Source organism: Bos grunniens, chromosome 22, assembly GCF_055505025.1.
Source record: "Bos grunniens cultivar Pamir isolate PY7600 chromosome 22, Bosgru_T2T1.0, whole genome shotgun sequence".
In the NCBI taxonomy this organism is placed as follows: Eukaryota; Metazoa; Chordata; class Mammalia; order Artiodactyla; family Bovidae; genus Bos; species Bos grunniens.
Genome location: NC_141186.1, coordinates 51232509 through 51254411, shown reverse-complemented (window position 1 = coordinate 51254411; position 21903 = coordinate 51232509). Strand labels below are relative to the sequence as shown.

Genomic DNA, 21903 nt, shown 5'->3' with positions numbered 1-21903 from the left:
AGTGAGGAGACTCTGGCCCTACAACCCAGAGCCACCCTGACCTCTGACTCAACCCCCAACCCCTTGCCACCAACTGGGGAAATTCAAGCTAGACCCTCTCCTGGAAGGAGCAGAACAGAGAACAGGCAGAAGTACTTCAGCCCATTTAGGCCTGGCCCTGCCCCAGACAAGCCCCGACAAGGCCCCAAGGTTTCAGCCACAGTAGACAAGGCCAGCTGTCTGCACCACCCGTTCCCTGGACTAAAAACCTGTGGCTGCAAGCTGCCCCACGTAGTCACCTGCTGTCCTCCTCCAAGGGACCTATCTGGGCAACACACCAGGGCAGCCCCAAGGGGAGGTGTCCCACTTGAGTGGCTCGGCCGCCCCCCTTTCACTCATACCCATGACGTTCCCCAGGCTACCAGGCTCCTCTCTGGCATCCTTGTTCCTGGGGCTACTTTTCCTATCCGCTCAAGCTGGCCTCCCAGCAGTCACATATGCGAAAAAGACCAGAAAGGGCAGGCGGGGAGACTGGAAGGTGGAAAGGTATAAAACGTGATAGGTGGACAGCAGACATACAACTTGAAGAATAAATCACAGTGCGCTGCGCCATGAGACCGCCCCTCCCGTCTGCCCCCCCACCCCACCTCCTCCAGTCTCTGCAAGGAGGTCAGTGGCCCTCAGGGCCCTGGAGAGGCACCCGGAGTCCTCGGGCTTGTGGAATCCATGTGCATTGCACACTGTGTCGCTGGCCACACACACAACAGGGCTTGGTTTCCCCAAACACTGCTGTGTCAAGGAGTCAGGGTGCTGAGTGTGGTGGCAAAGGCGGCAGTCGTATTACAGGGGAAAGGTTCACACGGAGGATCCGCTGAGCCTGCTGCCGCACCTCGTCATCTGAGGCCAGTCTGTCCACCTTGATGGCCCTGAACTTCAGCAGCCTTGCTGTTCCAGGTCCGAGCTGCACCTTAGGGGATCGGGGCCCAGGCCGTGTTCTCTTGCGGGGAGAAAGGTCCTTTGCTTCCTCTGTTCTTTTCCTCTTCTGCCCCACAGTCTCAGGGCGGCTTTTCCGGCTGCTCCTTGCAGTCCTGCCCTGAATAGACCTTTTTGGCCTGCCCCTGCCCCTGGGCTGGGTCCGAGCCACCTTTGCCTTGGCTCGCACAGCCTTGGCCTTGGCCCTGGCCTGCACTTCTCTGGCCTTGGCCCTGGCCTGCACTGCTTTGGCCTTGGCCCTGGCCCGCACTTCTCTGGCCTTGATCCGAGCTGCCTTAGCCTTGGCCCTGGCCCGCACAGCCTTGGCTTTGGCCCGGGCCTGGGTGGCTGTGGCCTGTGTTTGAGCCACCTTGGCCTGGGCACAGGCAGCTTTGGCCTGAGCCGCTTTCGTGCCCAGAGCACTGCCATCTTTCACTCGTGGGCCACCGAGAGACCCAGTGACTTTGCAGGTCTTGCTCTGGAGCCCAGCGCCTTGTCGGGGTCCAGACCTGGGGCCTCTTTGAGCCAGACACTTGGAGCCCTTGCTTGTGGCTTTTCTGGGAGCTTTGAGCTGGGCATTCCCCAGCCTCTTCCCTGGACCTTTCCTCACCTTCAGGGGGGAGTCCCCAAGAGACAGCTGCAGTGATTGCGCCTTGGGTTTGGCACCCAAGCAGGCCACAGGAGTTTTGATGGGAACTAGGGCCTCAAGGACAACGGAGAGTCGCATGGCAGGGTAAACACCTGGGTAGAGGTGGGTGGGAAAGCCCACCGCCGCACCCTGGGCACGGCCGGCACTTGATTGCTTCAGGGAGCTCAGCAGCAGGTTGGTGGTAGCATGCTTGGCGAGGCCTGGGGTGGACGCTTTGGCCAGCCTGCCAGACAGTGGCATGGGGAGCAGCGTGGCCCGGCCCGCAGGCAGCCGCACGGCAGTTTGGGGAGCACTGGCTGGAGGTGATGTGGCAGCTGGGGTGGGGGCACGAGCCTGAAGTTTTGTCTGGCTTGGAGGGTTGGCTGTGCACGAACTATAGCCATAGACATCGCCGCTGCGCAGGATAGTAGGCTGGAAGCCATCATCCCGCAGGCCCTGCAGGAAGGCCACAAGCTGGGCCTCAGTGGCACTGAGATCCTGGCTCATGGGGTTGAAGACAAGCAGCGCTTCCTCCAAGGCCTTCTTCCCCGCCGTGGAGATCCGTGACCAGGAGTGCACAGCTTTCTCCTCCACATGCTGCACCACCACGCTCATGGCATTAGGCACTACAGGTCTGCCTGGGGATCCACAAACCAGCAGCTGGCACCTCCAAGGCAAGAGGAAGAGAGTCAAGAAGGGCACCATGAGAGGGGCCAGGACAGACAGGTCAATCAGGGCCAGCATTCATAATATCCATGGACACACAGGGGCCTGGTCACAGTGAGACAAACACTCCATAGAGCAAAACCTCAAGCTTTTCCACCTACCAAGGTGAAGCGTGCGTTGGGAGGTAGGTGGTGAACTCATATGGGTCAAACAGTTTCTTCAGGATACATGCCCATAATCAGAGCTATCCAACCTACTACTGGGCCCCTGGAAAGATCTGAGTTTGGCCAAAATCCTAGTACTAAACTCAACACTGGGAATACAGGTAAATACCTCTGTCTGCCAGGAGCCCTGTATAGAAGGCAAGATAGAGATACCCTTAAGGTTCTTGGGACGCACATTGGCATACAGCTCAGCTTGCCAACAGAAGGATTCCCAAGAGGAATATCCATGTGGCATGTGAGTGATGAACATGAAAGGACCACGTGGAGATGGTACAAAAAGGGGAAGAGCCAATGCAATGGCTTCGAAATGAGAAAGAGTAGGGCAAACCTGCTGTGACTTGAATCTGTGGTCAGGGCTGGGAGGGTCAGCTGGAAAAGCCAGGGAAAGCAGTGCAGTTCAAGCTTTGAACGCTGCTTGAATGTCAGCCTAAGGGCCCAGACTCACACCCCAAATTCATGACCATTTCTGGCTTTCAGAGTTCCCAGCCAAGGCACTCAGAGGTACAATTCCTAGTACTAGAGCCATGGAGAGCAACCCCAGAGAAAGAGCCAGCCTCTCCTTCAACAGAAAGGAAAAAGATGATGAGTAGCAGGTACTAATAAATTATCTCTAGACAATCAAAGGACTTCAGTTTGAGCAAGCTTCTGAAGATGAAGGACAGGGAAGCCTGGCGTGCTGCAGTCCATGAGGTCTCAAAGAGTTGGACACGACTAACTGACTGAACAACAACTAGACAATCAGGCAGCCTGGGGCCAGGCAGCCAGACCAAGAGCACAAAGTCTGACAGTGGGAGCCACAGACTCCAAGTAAGATGCTTAATAAAGTGGGCCCAAGAGATCTGATACTGCCCATTTGGAGCTTCTGGCAAGAACCAAGTTGTCCCAGGCTTCTCTGAAGAAGCTGCAGGCCGTCAATCAGGACTAATAATCTAGCCCAATCCGGCACTGAGGGGTCCCAGAGGGAGCTCCGCAGCTGCACAGGAGCATTAAAAGATCAGCTGGGATCAGGCAGGTCCCTGGAGCCAGGAGGTGCGTCTGTGCAGCTTCCTCCTCCACCCTAATGGAGCAGAAGTTTCAGAACTCCCTGGAGGAAGTGCCCTGGGGCCCTTTGTTTGGAAATATTCTTGGATCCTCAGGTGTCTCAGGCACTTCCCCTCTCCGGAGGCCATTCTCCAAGTACAGTCCCTGTACATGACTTTGGTTCTTTTATTACCCCACCCCCACCCCCGCCAAGGGGGGTAGTTCCCAGAACTGTGAACTGTACAATAAGGATGTTGGGGGTAAATTGGGGCTCTTCCGCCCAGATTGGCCAGGGCCCTTGGGAGGGGTCTTCTGGGCTTTCCAAAAGGCTCCGGAAAACAGAGGCTGCAGCCCGACCCTTGATTTCTCAACTATCCCTGGGGCCGGCAGGGGAAACTGATGACAAATGCGGGACGAGAGCAGCCCCATCCAAGCGGAACCGGGGTAGGGAAGATCAGGGGCCTCAGGTTGGGAGTCCGCGTTCCTGGTGCCCAAGCCGAGAGTTGACGCGGGGGACCTTGGAGGCAGCGAAATGTACGGGTAGGCAGTGGGAGCCCGACCGGGTCGCACAGCCCGAGGGTGGGGTCTCTGGGCACGGGGTGGGGGGGGTGTTTCATCCCGGCCACCGGAGGGCGCTGGTCCCGAAAGAGCCGGCCACCCGGCCCACCGCCCTGCCGCCTCGCGGACGGCCCCTCCGCGGCGTGGCTAGGCCCGCGGCCCCAACCTACCGGCGACGCCGCGGGGACCCAGGACGCGCCTCTGCACCGCCTTCGCTGATCCAACATGGCCGCCTGCTGCGCACCGGAAGTCACCGCGCTTCCGCTTCCGGGACCTGGCCCGCCCTAATGACCCTTGACCCCCCGAGACCCCCGTTTCCCCCAAAGTCTAGGAGCCGGACGAATAGGAACCAGAGACGACTTCCTGAAGGAGGTGGCAGCAGGGACCGCTCTAAACCTTTGGGAGCCTGTGCAGGAGTGTGAGGGGCAGAGGTGCTTTTAGAAGCCTATGGGCAGTCACAGAGGGTGTCTGGATGCTTCATCTGGGCACTGGTTAATAGCCCTCCTCATTCCCCATAAAACCCCAGGATCCTCTGGCTACTCTATGTTTCTCTGCCTATACAGAGGGGTCTGGGCACCCCTAAAGAGAAAAACACTCCATCCTAGGCCTAACCTTGTGCCCCTAAGCACCTCAGGACCTCAGCCCTGGTGGTTGGGGTCCTTTGTGCCTTTAAGCATAGCCAATATATCCAGCAGGAAATGCAAACTCTCCTGCTCCTCTAGTCAATGCTTCTAGTCCCCTTGTGTTGGTAGAGAGAAGGAAATTGTGGGCTCTCAAAGGCCAGGGTTTCAGAGGGTGCAATCAGGAAGTCCCACCTTAGCACTCTCAGTCCCCAACTGTGCGTGAGCCCCATTTCTGCCCCATCCATGGTTGAGAATTAACTGTTCATTCTTAGGACTAATTCAGCCTCACCTTCTGCCCAAGTTCTCTTCCACAGCTTCTCCAGAGCCAGCAGTGTTGCCCTCTGTATGCAAGTGGGGCCAGGCCTGTGTAAACAGAATCCACTTCCATGAAGAAGCAGAGCCCAGCCTCCAGGGATGGCATGGGCCTAGATGTGTCCCGAAAAGAAGATACATCTCTAGTGATGTCCAGTCTAGAAGTCAGTGCAAAATGGAGGACAAAAAAGGGTAGGTCCATCCCCAGTCTGTATCCCTTCCAGACATTAGAACTAGGGGAATGGTATGGCTGAGGGAAAGTGGTCTGGGGTCTAGTTCTCTGAGGGGAGGCTGATCCTTCTGCCTCTTGGCACCCAATATATCTGGGATGGAGCTCTCTGGGATCATTCATCAGGACCAAGTCTGACTTGACCTAGACTCTGGTGGATGCTGACTGGGATCAGATGAGATGAGGTTGAAGAGACTTCAGGGTCATCCCAGGATCCAGCCCTTGCTTTCCACTTGGCATCTTTTAGCTATTTATTTGGCTGTGTCAGGTCTTAGCTGTGTCTTAGTTGTGTCAGGTCTTAGCTTTGTGTCCGGCACACAGGATCTTCGTTGTGTCATGCTCTTGTTGTGGTGCATGGACTCTCTGGTTATGGCACATGGGCTTAGTTGCTCTGAGGCATGTGGGATCTTAGTACCCTGAGCAGTGATTGAACCTGTATTCCTTGCTTTGCAAGGCAGATTCTTAACCACTGGACCACGAGGGAAGTCCCTCCATTTGGCATCTTTTCTAGCCCTGAGTGATGGCCCCTAGACCCATATCCACCAAAGCAGAGATGTGGTGAAGATCTAGATGTGAAGGAAGCCACTGGTCTTGAAGGGATCACCCCAGGAGGGAGTCTGTGTGCCAAGGAGGAAAGCTAAGGCTGGGTCTTGAGGAGCCGCTTCCTAGGGTGGGAGAGGAAGCAGGGCCTGTAAAAGACTCCAAGAGGCAGAACAAGAAACAGGAGAAAGCCAAGGTCACAAGGGGTGAAGCTTTGAAGATGCCAGCAAAATTTCAGTTACGAAAAAGATCACAGAGCCCCTCCCCCATTTTTTATGGTGTGCCCTGGTGACTTTGGCAAGACCAAGTTTTGAGGACCAGTGGTAGTAGATATAAGGTTGACGTTAAGGCAGTGGAACCTGTAAGAGAAGATGACTTCAAGAGTTTGATTGGAAGGAAGGGGACACTGGAGGGACTTCGGGTGCTGGGAGGGAGCTAAAGGTAGGACGCTTTCATGTGCTTAATTGCTGGAAAGGAGAGGGGGAAGAGGCCTGGAAAGGGAATAGTGAGAAATGTGAGAGGGTGTGCAGGAGAGTGTGAATACTCTGAGGAGGAAGGTACCAGTGGTTTGAGTGAGGAGCATGTTGAGAGAATGGAGTGGGAGGATGGAAGCCTTCTACCAGGATCTGTAACCAGCCTTGGCACCATTTCCCTGCCGGCCCTCTAACTTCATCTGCCAGGCCCTGAAAGGGACTGAAGACTCTCTGGTCGTGGAGAAGGCAGGCTAAGGTATTCATGCCCCGGAGCTCCTCTCAGCCCATTTCTGATGGAGGTTTGAGAATCAGTACCTTAGCAACCCTTGCTCTGATTGGAACAATAATGTGAGGCCCATGTTCTGTGCTGGCTCCCAGAGTCCCCAGCAGGATTTGGTCCCTGTTGCCCAGAGTGGGAACTTGTTTGACACACCCTTAATTGGCTGGTTTCCCTGTCTTCTTGCCACTTCTCTGCTGGCGCTTCCTGTCCTCATTGCCCACATTAACTATGTGCATTTGTGTCTCAGTCTCCAGGTGTGCTTCTGGGGAAAATGAGGCAGACTGTTTATAAAATAGGGACAGGATGGTAGCAAGCACAAACATCCATGAGGACCTCTGCTCTTAGGTGACCACTGACCTGTACAAATGGGCCCCAGCTCACAGACTCAGCCAGTACTCTTAATGCTGAGAAGATAGGATGAGCCGGGGTCTGGGTCTAAGGTAGGTCGGCCTCTGTCACACCAACTTGCTTTGGCCTGACCCCCGAGTTGGCTAGAGGCAGGCACAGGACCGTGAGGATGGACAGTCACAAAGTGCCTTGGGTCCCAGAGTAGCCCAGGCCTTAGGCCCCACGGAATAAGCCCAGAGTAACCTGACTGGGAGGTCTGTGGCCTCTGACTCTTCATCCTTTGCTCAGTTACACTCCCCCACACAAACTGTCCCCACCCAGACCTGTGGAAGGGCCTGTCAAGTACTGAGGCTGGCACCTTCTGCTCCTCCACCCACGGCTAGCCTCGATGTGCATCAGACAACCTCTTCTGTGCCCTGTCCGAGCTTGGGGAAGGGAGACCCAGCCATTGCCCCCGCCAAGTCCCAGGCCTTTCCCTAAGAGGCCTCAAGGGGGCGCCGCCGCAAAGCCTGTCGTGGGCTCTTAAGAGCGCAGTAGCGGTGGGCGGGCGCCCGCTCCCTAATTCCCCAGGTTCTCCCGGTCGGACCCTTCGCGGGTGCTCCCAGGCTGGGTCCCGCTCAGAACCGCCCGCATTCTACACGTGTCGTGAGGCCCATCGCCGCTTCCTTTCTCCCCGCTGCCCGAGCTCGGACCCCAAATCCTGGGCAGGCCCAGTGTCCACGTGTCCGTCTGTCTGTTCACCCGTGTGCCGGTGACCATAGGTCGGTGCGCCCTGCTCCGGCCACGGCAGGTGCAGGGTTAAAGCAGGGGGAAGGGTTTCCCGAGTCGCGAGGGGGGACGAGGGGCGGACCCCGTCCAGCCCCGCCCCGCGCCGGAGCAGAGCCTGAACCCCGCCGGAGCCCGGCCTCAGCCCCAGCCAGAGCCGGCACCAGCGGAGCCAGAGCCGTGGACCCTGCGCCCGGCGGCGCCGGAGCCCGGGCCGGTGAGTCCCGCGGGAGCTGCGCTCAGGGGAAGTTTGGGGCGCGGGGTGTAGAGACCCAAACACGCTCGTCAGGACCCGCCCCCCTCCCCCCCCAACCCGCCCCCGTTACCCGAGCTGGAAGTTTGGGGCCAGGAGGCCCTGGCGCCAGGGGTCCTAGGAATATGGCCCCCCTTGGAAAAGGAGAAGACTGGGAACTTGGGGGTCTGCTGTAAAGTCCAGCTATCCATTTCTGCTGGCAACGCCCTGGACTCAGGGAACCTAGAGTGCAGTGCTCCTAGGTTCCCCAAATCACCCTCCTCCCCTTTCCGGACATCAGGTCCCCGGGGACCGGGCATGGGCAGACCCCTGAGGATAGACCTTGAGGCGAAATGTGGGACTCTGGCCTCCAGCCCCTCCCCTCCCGGTTCCAGGACCCTGATCTTGGTCTTTTGTTGAGGAATGGACGGACTCTATGGGATGATTCTCAAACGGGATGTAAGGATACCGAGTCTGATCTTTGGCAGTAGGTGGGAGACCCCAGTGGCTGTCCAGAGCACCCTGGAAGCCAGTAAGGGGGAGGGTCCAGTCTAACTCCACCGATGCAGAGCACCAGGGTGTGGACTGTTGAGGGGAAGGGAACGGGGCTAGTGTGGAAAGTCCTATTCTAGTTACTTTACCTCCCACCTAGACCTAGATTCAACCAGGGAGCAGCTAGGTGAGGGCAAGGTATGGGAGGAGAGTTCCTCAAGCCCCAGAGGAAGCGGGGAAATTGCCTGGGTAATTGGGAGACTGCCCTCCTTCCCACTCCGGGAGGGAATCCACAACAGTGTGGTAGCCAGTGGGGGTGGGTCCTCCCTCTGCTTTTCCCAAGCAGTTTGGGGCCAGGGTGCTCATCAGTATCCTGGGGGGCTGGTCAGTGGCTCTGACTCTTCATTTTCCGTCTCTTCTGTAGGTGAAGACCAAGTCCCTGGACTGGCCCCACACTCCGTTATAGCCCCCTTAGAGTCAAGATGAGGCCCCATCATGCCTTTCACTGAGGCCTGCAGCCTGAGCAGATAGCATGGCCTGCCACTATAGGTGAACACCATGGCTACAGGAGGAGGCCGGGCCTTTGCTTGGCAGGTGTTCCCACCCATGCCCACCTGCCGGGTATATGGCACAGTGGCGTTCCAGGATGGGCACCTGCTTGTGTTGGGGGGCTGTGGCCGGGCTGGACTGCCTTTGGACACTGCCGAGACATTGGATATGGCCTCGCACACGTGGGTGGCACTGGCGCCCCTGCCCACTGCCCGGGCTGGCGCGGCTGCTGTGGTACTGGGCAAGCAGGTGCTAGTGGTGGGCGGTGTGGATGAGGGCCAGAGTCCAGTAGCTGCTGTGGAGGCCTTCCTGGCTGACGAGGGCCGTTGGGAGCGTCGGGCCACTCTCCCTCAGGCTGCCATGGGGGTTGCAACTGTGGAGAGAGGTGAGTCGCCTCCCAGGGAAGGTCTGTCAGGTGCCCCAGTAGCCTCCATTCTTTCCTGACTTGGTCCCTTTACCTTCAGAGGCTGGGTGGGAGCTGTACATTTTGCCTAGGTGCTCTGGACATGGATTTGCCTCCTGTAGCCTTCCCTACCCAGCTTTGAGCTGGGCCAGCAGCAGGCTTGACTGAGTTTTCCAGCTGTGAGGTGGGACTCAGAGCCCTGGCTAGCCGCCAGCATGACGGGAGGGCCAGGCCGCCTCCCTGCCCCATTCCTCCTCTCTGAGAGACCAGAAGGGGTGGCCCAATAGCTCCCATAGTTATAAATAGTCTGGGAGGGGAGGAGGGGACCAGGGCCTTGGCTCAGAGCCCAGCGAGTGCTTAAATTCCTCGCGCCACACAAACAAACCTGGGAGATGGAGATGGACAAAAGCCAAGCTGGCCTGGAGGCAGTTGCCATGGAAGCCCTTAGCTGACTGGCCATCTCCCCGAGGCCCTCAGACTTGCCCCCAGCTGACTCTGAGGCTGTCACGGGGCAAGAACCTTCTCTAGTGAGAGGACAGGGTACAAAAGTGCTCGCAGGAGGCTCGTGGACAGGACCCTCATCCTGCAGGCCCAGGCTCCTTCTCCCAGTCCCCCAGCTGATCCCACACCCTCTCCCCAGTCTGAGCTCTCTGTTTAACAGATCTCCATATGGCCCCCACCCCTGGCTTAAACCACTCCCCCCCTTCCCCCATGGTAATTCCCACCTTGTGGCCTCCAGGTCTGACCACGGTCCTGCTTGGATGCCAGACTTGGTTGCCATAGCGTCTCCAGGGAGACGGAGACAGATTATAATTAGATCAACTGCCTCCTGCTCTTCACTTGAAGAGGGCCTGGCCAGAGTGGGGATCCTAGCTCTCCCAGCCCCCACACCACGAAGGCAGAAGGGTTTCTGCTGCTAGAGAGGGGTACCATAAATAGGTGTGCCCCAAGCCACCCCCAGGCCTGACCAGGGCAATTGTCAGGGTGGAGGACTGTGGCCAGGCCCAGGGATAGTCTGTGTTACTCTTTTCTCTGCAGATGGTATGGTGTATGCACTGGGGGGAATGGGCCCTGACACGGCCCCCCAGGCCCAGGTTCGGGTGTATGAACCCCGCCGGGACTGCTGGCTGTCACTGCCCTCGATGCCCACACCCTGCTACGGGGCCTCTACCTTCCTGCATGGAAACAAGATCTATGTCCTGGGTAAGGACCTGGGGATGTGCCAAAGTGGTTTGAAGTCCAGAAGCTTCAAATTTATCCCTATAGGTTAGTCTGGAATGGTGGGACAAGAGCAGCTTTGTTGGGTTGAGTCAGGGTTGCTCTGAGGCTCTTTCAGTGGCCCTGCTAAGGCTGGAAAACCAAAGCCCAGTGCCTAAGGATCTTTGGGGTTGATCCACGCTCTGGTATGCACACAGCTGGGTATGGGTGGCTGGGGCGGGCAGTGGTAAAGGCTCAGCAACCTGGTAAAAGAAGGGCCTGCCAGGCCCACCCTGACTAGGGCCGCCTCCCAGGTGCCCCAATTCCATTGGCAGGGGGCCGCCAGGGCAAGCTCCCAGTGACTGCTTTTGAGGCCTTTGATCTGGAGGCCCGTACCTGGACCCGACACCCAAGCCTGCCCAGCCGCCGGGCCTTTGCCGGCTGTGCCATGGCCGAAGGCAGCGTCTTTAGCCTGGGTGGCCTGCAGCAGCCCGGGCCCCACAATTTCTACTCCCGCCCACACTTTGTCAACACTGTGGAGATGTTCGACCTGGAGCATGGTGAGCAGTGGTTGGTGTGGGCTACCCTCCCACTCTCCATGGGATGGAGGGGTGCAGAGTGCGTGAGGGGGCTAGCCCTCACCTCCTCACCTCTCCTGCAGGCTCCTGGACCAAGCTGCCCCGCAGCCTGCGCATGAGGGACAAGAGAGCTGACTTTGTGGTCGGCTCGCTTGGGGACCACGTTGTGGCCATTGGGGGCCTTGGTAAGTCTCTGTGGGGCTTGGGATAGGAGGGGAGCCCGAGACAGGAAGCAGTAGCCCTCCGCATGAGCACCACCTCCTGCCCTTCTCTAGGTACTCCAGGGGTCAGGACTTTATGAGTTTTCCTTTCCCAACCAGTCAGTGGGTAGTCTACCTGGCTCAGCCTTTGGGGTGTCTCTCAGCACCTAACTGTGGGTTCTGTAGCGGCAGGGGCCCAGAAGATAGAAGCAGGACAAATGACCACTGAATGAATGGAGAAGTAGGAATGTGAATGAATAGATGAATGAGTAATGAAATGGGGGCAACGGGTAGCAAGGCCTTGGGTATCCCATCCTGGGGCAGCGTATGCTGGGCCATGCTGTGGGCTCAGGGAGCAAACGAGCTACAGCCGCTGCAGCCTGTGCCCTTTACATGCTCTGTCTCCTTCTGGCAGGAAACCAGCCGTGTCCCCTGGGCTCTGTAGAGGGCTTCAGCCTGGCACGGCGCCGCTGGGAGGCACTGCCAGCTATGCCCACAGCCCGCTGCTCCTGTTCTAGTCTGCAGGCTGGGCCTCGGCTGTTTGCCATCGGGGGTGTGGCCCAGGGTCCCAGTCAGGCTGTGGAGGCCCTGTGTCTGCGCGATGGGGTCTGAGTGCCTGATGGGACCTGTCCACAGGAGCAGTTCTGTGCCAGGAGCAGGTGTCTGTGGTTCCTTTCGCTGCTGAGAAAGCTCACTGTGGCTCTGTGGGGTGAGGGAGGCACAGGCCGGGGCACTTGAGATGCTGCCCCTGGGCCGTGGGGGTGGCCTTCATTTTTAGCACAGGACACACAGACCCTTCGACCTACCTTTACTCCCATCCATTCGTGGACCATGATGCCCAGCTCCACCCTTGCTCTGGAAATTACTGGGCCTCTGACCAACTGGGAAGTGGGAGAGGGCAGAGTTGGCCTCCTGCCCCACGGCTCGGTGCCTGCCTGGAGTTGATCAGGCCCACCCCAATGGCTATTCCTGAAAACTCTTCGCTGTCAGCCTGCCTGGAAGGCCCCCGTAGACCCAGAAGAGTTCAGAGAGGGCGGGAACACAGAGGGGTGTAGGCGTCGATGTGGGGACCTCCAGAGGGCCAGAAGAACATTGACTGTGGGCCCTTCACACTGCTGGCTGTGTGACCTCGGGCAAGTCACTTCACCTCTCTGTGCCTCAGCATCCTCATCTGTAAATGGGGACCTCGGGGACCTTCCTGCCCTGCCTACCTCACAGGGCTGTTGTGAGGACCCGGGGGTTCAGATGTGGAAGTAAAAGTGCTGCTAACTCCGGCTTGTGGCCTCTGCTGTGGACTCCTATGTTATCCCTGTGTCCCTGGCTCTCTTCTGGGGACCTCAGTTTTCCTAGGGATGAGGGTCTAGAGGAGCCTTTAGGATCTGGCCTCAGCCCTCAAAGGGTTCTGGTGTGTGTCTCAGCCCCACCAAAGCCGCGCTCCTCTTCTGTGACTTGGATGACCACCCTCTCCCACTGCCCTGGGTGTTAGAGCTCACAGAACAAATACCATAGAATTAAGATGATCTCCAGATCCATGTCACACAGCATCACCTCCGTGGTGGGGGTGGGGGTCCAGTGGGGGTTGGGTCCCTCTGTACCAACTGTGGGGAAGCTGTCTCTTAGGCATGGCAGTGTGGCCACTCACCAGATGCCCTGGAGGCAGTAGCCTCCCAGAAGAAGCAAAGCTGCCAGCCCTGGCCTCCTCCTCCACTCTTTGCTGCCCACCAGTAGGGACTGCTGACTCTGCTTTCCCTGCAACCATACTGATTGCAGGAGGTTCATGGTTGGGTTTGTGGCCAGAACGGATTTGGGGTCCTGGAACCCACATGCTGTGTCCAAGGTAACCCTCATGGACCGTTAGCCTGGGCTGTTAGCACAAGGTGCCACGGCACAAGCAACAGAGGAGGCAGGCGGAGGGCCCATCTTACTGTTCTCCAGCCTCTGAGACCTCTCGGGCTGCAAGCACAGACCTCTGGGTCAGCCATCCTTGTTTAATGTTCTGGACCAGTTTAGACACTCAGAGACCCCAGCGTGAAGATAATGCTGCAGCAGCTTGGGTCTGGGGATCCCCGGGAGGTCAGGCAGTGGGTCGGTGACTGGGGTCTGGGGGCCCATGTTGTCGCTGCCACAGTGGCCACCCCGGGATGGCTGGCAGAAATTCTGCTGGTAGGTGGTGTTAACGCGGAGAGGCTGGATCTGCACAAAGTGGACAAGGCGCTGGGGGAGGTCCCCGAGTCCTGGCCCTGACCGGAATTCGGTCTGGTAGGAGGATTCGAGGGGCCGCGGCTGGCGCAACTCCAGTTCACAGGGTGCCCAGCGCAGGAAGGTATGCTGCTGCCACAGGCGCTCCAAGTCTTTCCGCCTTCCGATTCCCTGCAGCAGGCAGTAGGGGCCCTTCTCAACGGTACGGGCCCTTAGCCCACAGTCTTCGCACCAGGTGATTCCTTGGGCCCCTCCTATACCCCAGCAGGCCTGGTGATGCCTGGCCTCCCTGGCCTGTACCCCAGACTCTTTGAACTGCATCCCAGCCATGCCTTCCATTCCAGAGTGAATGGAGCCCCAGAAAGTCAGTAGCCCTAGGATATTTGCACATTTTCAGGCAAATGTGGAGGAAGCCAAAGCAGAGGGACCTCTGTTTGGGGAATGGCTGTTTGCCAGAGGAAAGAGGTTATCAGGCAGACAAACACTCCTCTGGATAAAGGAGCCTGCTCTGCCCACCAGGTCTTATCCCCTCCACCCTACCTCAATTTCAACCTAGGCTGGAGGGCTGCCCATTGTTCTTCCTCTCTCCAGCACTCACCTTATCGAAGGAAGTGCGGTTGTCATGCTTGGAGAAGAAGTGTTGCTGTGGTGGCTCCTTGAAAGACAGAAAGAAAGAGGGTGAATGGGGGAAAATGATGCTTAGCTGTCCCTAATATGCTATTTGAAGGTCCCATAATGGAGAGAAGTTGCCAGGAGCCACCACCCCTAAACTGCCAACACCTTGAAAAGGCAGATACAAATTAAAGCAACAGCTTATTCCTGGAACATCTCATCCCAGCACTTGCCCTCAAAGCAGAAGCCTTTGGGGTCTCTGATTGAGAGAGGGGCTGAGGCATCTTACCGGACATCCTTCATCAGTGGGGCAGCACTTTAAGTTTCACACCGGGCCTTTAACCCTAGATCGTTCACGACTAGGCTCCAGCTCTCTCCTCTTTTAGTGTCTCATCAGTGACCCAGGCTCTTGGCCCTAAATATTATACTACCTGGAAACTGACATTTTTCTTGATAGCTTGAGCTCTCTCCTGAACTTCAGACTAATTAGCCAACTGCCTGCTCCATATTTCCATGTAAATGTCTAACAGACATCTCCAAACACATGTCTTGGTTCTGGATCATTTCGCAAAACCACCCCACTGACAGGCTCCCCCAGCTCAGGTCATGGCAGTTAGATCTTGCCAAACACCCCAGAGGCCGCTTGATTCTTTTCTTTCATACCCTGAATCCAGTGGGCCAGGAAATCCTATTGATACTTCCTTCAATATGTACCCAGATCAGACTACTTCTCATCATGGCCACTGCCTTCTCTGGTCTAAGCCACATTCTTCTGATGCCTGAATACTGCAAGAGCTTCCCACTTGGTGTCCCTGCTTCCAGCCTTTCCCCTCCAGCCTACTGTACTCTTAGCAGGTAAAATAACTCTTAATACGTAAGTCAGATCACACTCCTGGTTTGCCAAAAATCAATAATTTCTCAAGTTTATAAAAGTCAAAGTCATCATAGTGGTCCATGAGACCCACATGATATTGATTTCTTCACTACCTCCAGCCACACTGCATCCTCAATGCTCCTCAAACACTCTAGCTACTTCCACCTCAGACCTTTGAACTACCTCTTACTTCTGCCTGGGACTCTTCTCCTGGCTGGCCATGACTCCCTCTCACCTGTTACTTGGGAGGCCTTCCTTGACCACTAGAGTTCCATCGCCCCAACCCTGCATTTTTCACCTTCTAACACATTGTATGACTATATATGTTGCTATTCATCTGATGCCCCTGACTAGAACACAAGTGCCTCATGGGTAAGGTGTGTCTTACTCACATCTGTAACTCCAGCACCGAGCTTGGCACTGTGCTCAATACATATTTGCTGTTAAATCAATGAACAAGGACAGGGACTCCCTGGTGGTTCAGTGGCTAAGATTCTGAGCTCCCAAGGCAGGGGGCCTGGGTTCAATCCGTGGTCAGGGAATGAGATCTCACATGGGAACTAAGAGTTCCCATGCCACAATTAAAGATCCCACATGCTTCAGTGAGGGGCTTCCCTGGTAGCTCAGCTGGTAAAGAATCCACCTGCAACACAGGAGACCCCGGTTCAATTCCTGGGTCAGGAAGATCTGCTGGAGAAGGGATAGGTTACCCACTCTAGTATTCATGGGCTTCCCTGGTGGCTCAGCTGGTAAAGAATCCACCTGCAATGTGGGAGACCCGGGTTCACTCCCTCAGTTGGGAAGATCCGCTGGAGAAGGGAACAGCTACCCACTCCAGTATTCTGGCTGGGAGAATTCCATGGACTGTATAGTTGCAAAGAATCTGACACGACTGAGTGACTTTCACTTTCACATGCTTCAATAAAGATCAAAGGTTTTTTGTTTTTAGTAAGATCTTTCATGCTGTAAGACACAGCACAGTCCAATAAATAAATGGTTTTTTAAAATAATATTATTTTAAAAAAGAACCTACTATATAGCACAGGGAACTCTAAATAATACTCTGTAATGACCTATATGGGAATAGAATCTAAACAGTGGATATATATACGTGTGTAATGGATTCACCTTGCTGTACAGCAGAAACACATTGTAAATCAACTATACTCCAATAAAAATTATTTTTAAAAAAGATTTTATAGATTTTTTTTTGATGCACCACATGGCTTGTGGGGTCTTTGCTCTCCAACCAGAGATTGAACCCCGGGCCCTCAGCAGTGACAGCATGGAATCCTAACCACTGGACCACGAGGGAATTCCAAGACTTTATAGATCTTAATACACACAAATGGGAAATTTGAATGAGAGAGGTGAATTACATCCGTGTCAATGTCCTCATGGTGATAGTCTATTATAGATTTGCAAAATGTTACCACTGAGGAAACTGGGCGAGTCATAAAAGGGATCTCTCTTTACAACTTCTTCCAACTGCCTATGAATCTACAGTCATCTCAATAAAAATTTCAATTAAAAAATCTGGGGGTCTGGGGTATATTCCAACTGCCCCCTCCCCCGATTCTTCCTGCATCTCTATTCTTAGCTATGGAACTGTACACAGCCCTAGAATGTGGATGCCTCGGCTGTTGAAGGCAGCTCTGACTTTGGAAACTCACTATTCTTACAGTGACAGGATAATCTATCAACTCCCACTGACTTGAGTTTTATTCTCACAACTGTGGGAGCCTGGTGAAAAGTGCAGTCATTTCCTCTCCGCCCAGGCAGTTCAGAGTATTCTTGTCCCCAAGGAGAATTTCACCTGCATCTTTGCTTCTAAACCACCAAGGGCTCCTTTTCCACTCGGGTAGTAAAGCCCATGGCCTCTGAGCAGGTAGGGCTTGGGCTAGGATACAAGCTGAAGAGCCCTTGGGGGAGAAGTAGGTTTCCTGGATGGGTCAGTGTTTGCCTGTGGGAGGGCTAGGAGGCCCTGTGGAGGCTGAACAGCATGCAGTTAGGGGGCTACTGAGTTGGGGGGGCGGAGCTCTGTGGCAGACTGAGGTGTGGTGGGGATGGGGCAGAGACAGGGACACACAGCAATCACGGTATGACAGGACCTGCCTCCAACCATGAGGCCCTGGCATTCTGGTCTGACCTGGAGAACAAATAAGCCCAGGATTACATTTCCCAAGAGTCAGGCAGGTGAAGGCTAGAAATAAATTAATCTGCTTTAGAAGAAAAAAAGAGTAAAAAGAAAAAAGAATTTTCTTGCATCTGAATGACAAAATTCATATCTGCCCCAAACTAAAGGTAAATGGATGCCACATATTGGAAAGGTTTTCAACAAGAATAGCTGCAGTCAGCTAGCTGACACCTGGTATCTCTCAGCAAATAAGGGGGAAAAAAATGTGCACCTTCCCAGAGCAGTTCCACTAATTAAAACAGCTTTAGATCTAGAGTCAGGAGACCTGGCATTTGTACAACCTAAAGCCCAAGACACATAGATCATGCTATTTGGGGTTGATGATAATGCCAGCATATAACTAGTCTTGACTTTAATCAAAACAGGTCCCCAAATATGTCCCCTACTCTGTTCTTGGGGGGACAGGTTGAGAGGACATTCAGGTCTTTGGGATGAGAACTACCGCTGAGGGCTACTACAGACACCAAGCAGGACGTGCCCAGGTTGCCTCTGTCCCCGCGCTGCCCAGATCTCATCATTCTCTCGGGGGAGGTGGCTCCAGACTGGCAGTCTGGAGTCGCATTTGGGCCTGGCTCAGTATGCAGTGACAGACAGCCCTTCCAACTGAGCACGGTGAGGAAGCTCAGGCTCTGCGGCATGGCAGACTCCAAGACCCTGCTCCTGGCCTGGGAAAGCAATTTGTAGCGAATCCAGATGGCAGAGCGAGTAGGACCTGGCTGGAGGCCGGAAGCAAGAAGCTGCAGTGGGCGGGGCAGGTTCCAGGCACACCTCCAGGTCCCTCCCTCCACCCTGCTCTTTCCCAGGAGTCTGATGTGAACTCAGTTCTCACCAGGCTGACTTCCCTCAGACCTGAAAGGAAGCCAGAGAGGAGATGGAGGAGAGGAAGGAGATCTTTCTTCTCTGGGCTCCCTTTCAGGACAGCCCTCCCTTGCCTGTGTCTTACCACTTCTCTCAGGATGGCCCTCTCCACACCACTCTGTCCTGGGTTCTAGAAGCCATGCCTTCCTCTTGCCCCTTCAGGCCCAGCAGTACTGGCCACTTGGTTGTTACCACTCTGTGAGACTGCCTTCCCCTGAAGCCCCCACACCTACCCCTGTATATGAATGCACTCCTGAGTGCTCCCGTTTTGAGTGGGCTTTTTGCTGTTGGGCCACTCACTGACGCTCAGCGCTCTCTCCTTGTCTCTAGGCCTGGAAGCATGGAGGGCATAGGAGTCCAGCACCCCTCTCCTGTTATCCGGGAGCCTCTTGCAGCCACTCTAGGCCACTTCTGCCATCACTCCTACCAGTCCTCCTTGATCACACATGGAGGTGAATGTGTGCATGCATGTGTGCTAACTAAATTGCTTCAGTCGTGTCTGACTCTGTGTGACCCTATGGACTGCAGCCTGCTAGGCCCCTCTGTCCATGGGAGTCTCCAGGCAAGAATACTGGAGTGGGTTGCCATGCCCTTTTCCAGGGAATCTTCTCGACCCAGGGATTAAACTTGGGTCTCCCGCCTTGTAAGCAGATTCTTTACCTTTGGAGGCACTAAGGAAGCCAATGGGGGTGGATACCTGCCACTTTTCATGCTGTTCTCCTGATCAGAGGAGGCTTCCTTCTCATTCCTGAGCCCCTGGACTATGAGGCTGACTGTGAGCTAGGCCACTGACTTTTAGGGCATCAAGGAATTCATGCTGAAGGACAGTTGTCTGCAAAACTCAAGGCTTACTTCTTGGGTTCTGGAGGCTCTCACTCCATGATCACCCATCCCACCTTGGCCCTGATCCTTCCTCCATTTAGAAACAGCGTGAGCAGCACTGTCCAGCCCAGTACCAGCTCTTATGCACCCTATCAGTCAGGGGAAGATCTGACATTTCAGGGACGAGGGCCCAGGCCTAATGCAAGTCCTGGGGATAGGCTGGCCTTGGGTGTCAATTCAGCTGTGGTTGGGCTAAGGATGTTGCTCTTGCGGCCTGAGAGCAGCAGAATGTGGCCCAGCTGCTTGCAGGGCTGCTTCCTACCTGACAGCGCTGCAGGAACACTGCTGGAGGCTGGGGCTTGGCTGCAAGGCGGTATTCTCGAGCACTGTCACTCCTGAATTGGCCTCTGTAGTGCCCATAGAAGCCACTGTTGTGCTGTAACAAGGCAGGCTTGAGGGTGAAGCCCACCCAAAGCCCCCTCCCAAGTCTCAGACTTCCCAGGCTAGAAGCCTTTCCTGGGCTTTCCTGACAGAATAAAAAGAATCAGAGGAGGAGGGACACCCTGGAGAGGAACCAACAGAGGAATGTCTCCATCCATCATTAGAACAGTTGGCCTCAGCTGTGCTGGGCAACTTGGGAGGGTTATGTGTGTAAGCAAAGGATTCCTTCCTTTCTTCTTCTCACCTCCCTCTCTCCTTCTCTCTCTGTCTCCCTTCCCTCCTTCCTCTCCTTCCTCTCTTCCTTCCTCTGTCTCTTTCTTTAGAGCATCCTAATATGGGCTGGCAACCTGCAGCAGTGAAAAGACAGAAAGACCCGGCTCCTGTGAACCTTTCTTCTAGGGAGGAAGTAAGACAAGTGACTAGAGTCAGGAAAGAAAGAACCTGATGACTGGATCCAGAGTGACAGGCAGCAGGGGATAGCATCTCATGACAATGGGGGTGGTACCTGAATGTGAGGAGGAATCAGCCACGTAAGGAGCAGTCAAAGAGCATCCTATGTGTGAGAACTGCAAGTGCAAAGATTCAGAAGGCAGAGAGAGACTTGTGTTGGAAGAACCAAAAAAAAAAAAGAGAGAGAGAGAGAGAAACAACAACAAAAAAAGGCCTTATTGACTAAAAAAGACTGTGAGCAAGACGAAGAGAAGTGAGGCGGTCAGGGAGGGACAGGGCCTGGATTGGATTAGGAATATGGATTCTAAGAGCAAGGGAAGACCTCAGTAATGGAGGGAACCAGATGGGTTCTAAGTTGGGGTGACTTAGGAAGCACTGAGCAGAGTTTTGAGAACAGGGACACTATCTGGTGGTGAGGTCCTTTCCTGAGGGATCTGAGAGGAAGTTTCCTTCCTTGTCCTCCCTGCATTAATAAAGATCACAGGTCCCTGAAGAGCAAAGATTAAATTGATCCATATTCTGCACCTGTTGACAAAGTCATGAACACCTGTTTGTCGCACACTTTGCTATTCTGGGGAGAATAGTGCACCATCTGAAACTGGAACAACGGATGAACTTCCCAAAAGAAGTACTTCACCAAAAGTGGATACTTTTGGAGAGAATTTCAGAGACAAGGACTGGCAGAAGACAGAAATGAGCACCCATCAGGGGTATAAGAAGCTGTATTGTACTGATGTCATGAGGCTTACAACATGGTTGACCATATCCTGCCAGGGAAGTCCTGTGGCCCGACCTCATTGTTCTCAGCGCTCCCTGGAGAGGATAGTCTGTCTAGCCCACTCCACAGTCACAGCCCTGAGCAGAAAGAACCTGTCCCAAGCTGGCCTCTGGCCATCAAAATAGGCTTCTTATCTTTTCATCCCACTGAGGGCTTAGGTCATCCAACTTGTCTGTCCATCCTTCTGCTACTGTCAGACCTTCCTCTCTATTCAGTTTATTTCAACAGTATTTACTGGGCCTTGACTGTATTCCAGGCATGGGACATAGGGCTAAAAGGAAAAAGTCTTTACTCTCAAGATGTTCCCTGTCTAGAGAGCAGTCAAACTACAGAAGTTTGGGAAGATCAAACAAAAGACTGGGAATAAATGGGGTGGCAAAAGAACTAAGAGGATCACCTAATCAAGGCCTGAGACCAGGACACAAGGAAGAGGGCATGGTGTCAGGAAGAATAGGTCAGCTCTAGGGGGCCCACAGAAAGGCAGAGCAAGAATGGGCAGTTGGGGGGTTCTCCTCTAGCCTGGAGGCTAGATAAAACCCTTCTCACTTTACTCCCTCGAGTCATTCAAATTTCAGGTACTACCCCAGGGCCAGGGGCTAGGATTAATTGTAAAGTGCATTCTTACCCAGGAGCCTACTAAAGCACTTTGCATCTTTCCGGTAAAGGAGCAGAAAAGATAAACTTTCCTCTTGTCTTTTTCAGGCTACTTCTGGAGAAGGAGCATCTCAGCAGGTCAATTTCTTGTTGCTTAGTGACAAAGGGAGGTTGTGACTACACAATGCTCCTGATTGTTGAGGCAGTGCCCAGCCTGCTACTCTCTTTGTGCTTTCTGCTTTGTTCTTCTCTTTGAGAGAAACCTGCCCCTCAGCACTAAAACCTGCCTCTCAGCTTGGGAGAGTTCTTATATATAGAAACATATAAGGCTTCACAGTGGAGTCTGATGAACTCACAATGAAATAGCAAAGAACATTTTAGAGGCAAATCCTGTATTTTTAAAACTGTAACCATACTGCCAGGGATATAAATTTAGAATACATTTCATGGAGTCAGAAGCAATGCTAAAGGGACTGGTGGCTCTTAGGATAAAAATGCTGCTTCAGAATAAGGCTCCGTCAAGTTCTCAGGAGTTTGTGGTAACCGAGAACAGTAACTGTTGGCAGGTGAATGTTACAAGGTCCCAAGTGAAGAAGGAGAGAGCATAACAGTGGAGCAAAAGCAGCAGCATGAAAATATCTGACACCATGGTTCCATTCCAAGCTAGCCTTAGGCAGATTATCGTCTCTCTCATTTATAACATAGGCATGTGAACATTTCACTCCCTTTTCTAACATGAAGAAGCTGGTGATGAGCCTCTAAAAATGTGCCAGTGAAAAGTTCAACAACGGGAAACACTCAGTAGGGCTT

At 54.5% G+C, this 21903-nt stretch overlaps 3 protein-coding genes across 7 annotated transcripts; 1 reads left to right on the top strand and 2 right to left on the bottom strand.

Annotated features, from left to right (window-relative positions):
- Positions 1 to 518: 518 nt before the first annotated feature.
- Positions 519 to 7761, bottom strand: CCDC71 (coiled-coil domain containing 71). 2 transcript variants are annotated; one of them, XM_086368080.1, is made up of 2 exons: positions 4960 to 7761; positions 519 to 2246 (listed from the first exon to the last, which is right to left on the bottom strand). In XM_086368080.1, the coding sequence occupies exons 1-2, from the start codon at positions 5121 to 5123 to the stop codon at positions 782 to 784; spliced, it is 1629 nt and encodes a 542-aa protein (XP_086224206.1). In that variant the 5' UTR covers positions 5124 to 7761; the 3' UTR covers positions 519 to 781. The 2 variants fall into 2 exon arrangements, with proteins under 2 accessions (XP_086224206.1, XP_086224205.1); XM_086368079.1 differs by lacking the exon at positions 4960 to 7761 and adding an exon at positions 4218 to 4269.
- A 5-nt stretch (positions 7762 to 7766) lies between these two features.
- Positions 7767 to 12543, top strand: KLHDC8B (kelch domain containing 8B). 4 transcript variants are annotated; one of them, XM_086368089.1, is made up of 7 exons: positions 7767 to 7834; positions 8245 to 8308; positions 8766 to 9275; positions 10332 to 10496; positions 10826 to 11050; positions 11152 to 11253; positions 11684 to 12543. In XM_086368089.1, the coding sequence occupies exons 3-7, from the start codon at positions 8900 to 8902 to the stop codon at positions 11878 to 11880; spliced, it is 1065 nt and encodes a 354-aa protein (XP_086224215.1). In that variant the 5' UTR covers positions 7767 to 7834; positions 8245 to 8308; positions 8766 to 8899; the 3' UTR covers positions 11881 to 12543. The 4 variants fall into 4 exon arrangements, with proteins under 4 accessions (XP_086224215.1, XP_086224213.1, XP_086224214.1 ...); XM_086368087.1 differs by having other exon boundaries at positions 10805 to 11050; XM_086368088.1 differs by lacking the exon at positions 8245 to 8308.
- Positions 12544 to 13241: 698 nt separating this feature from the next.
- On the bottom strand, positions 13242 to 21151 carry CIMIP7 (ciliary microtubule inner protein 7). Its single transcript, XM_086365472.1, has 4 exons — positions 21125 to 21151; positions 19153 to 19266; positions 14066 to 14122; positions 13242 to 13638 (listed from the first exon to the last, which is right to left on the bottom strand). The coding sequence occupies exons 1-4, from the start codon at positions 21149 to 21151 to the stop codon at positions 13243 to 13245; spliced, it is 594 nt and encodes a 197-aa protein (XP_086221598.1). The 3' UTR covers position 13242.
- Positions 21152 to 21903: the final 752 nt, after the last annotated feature.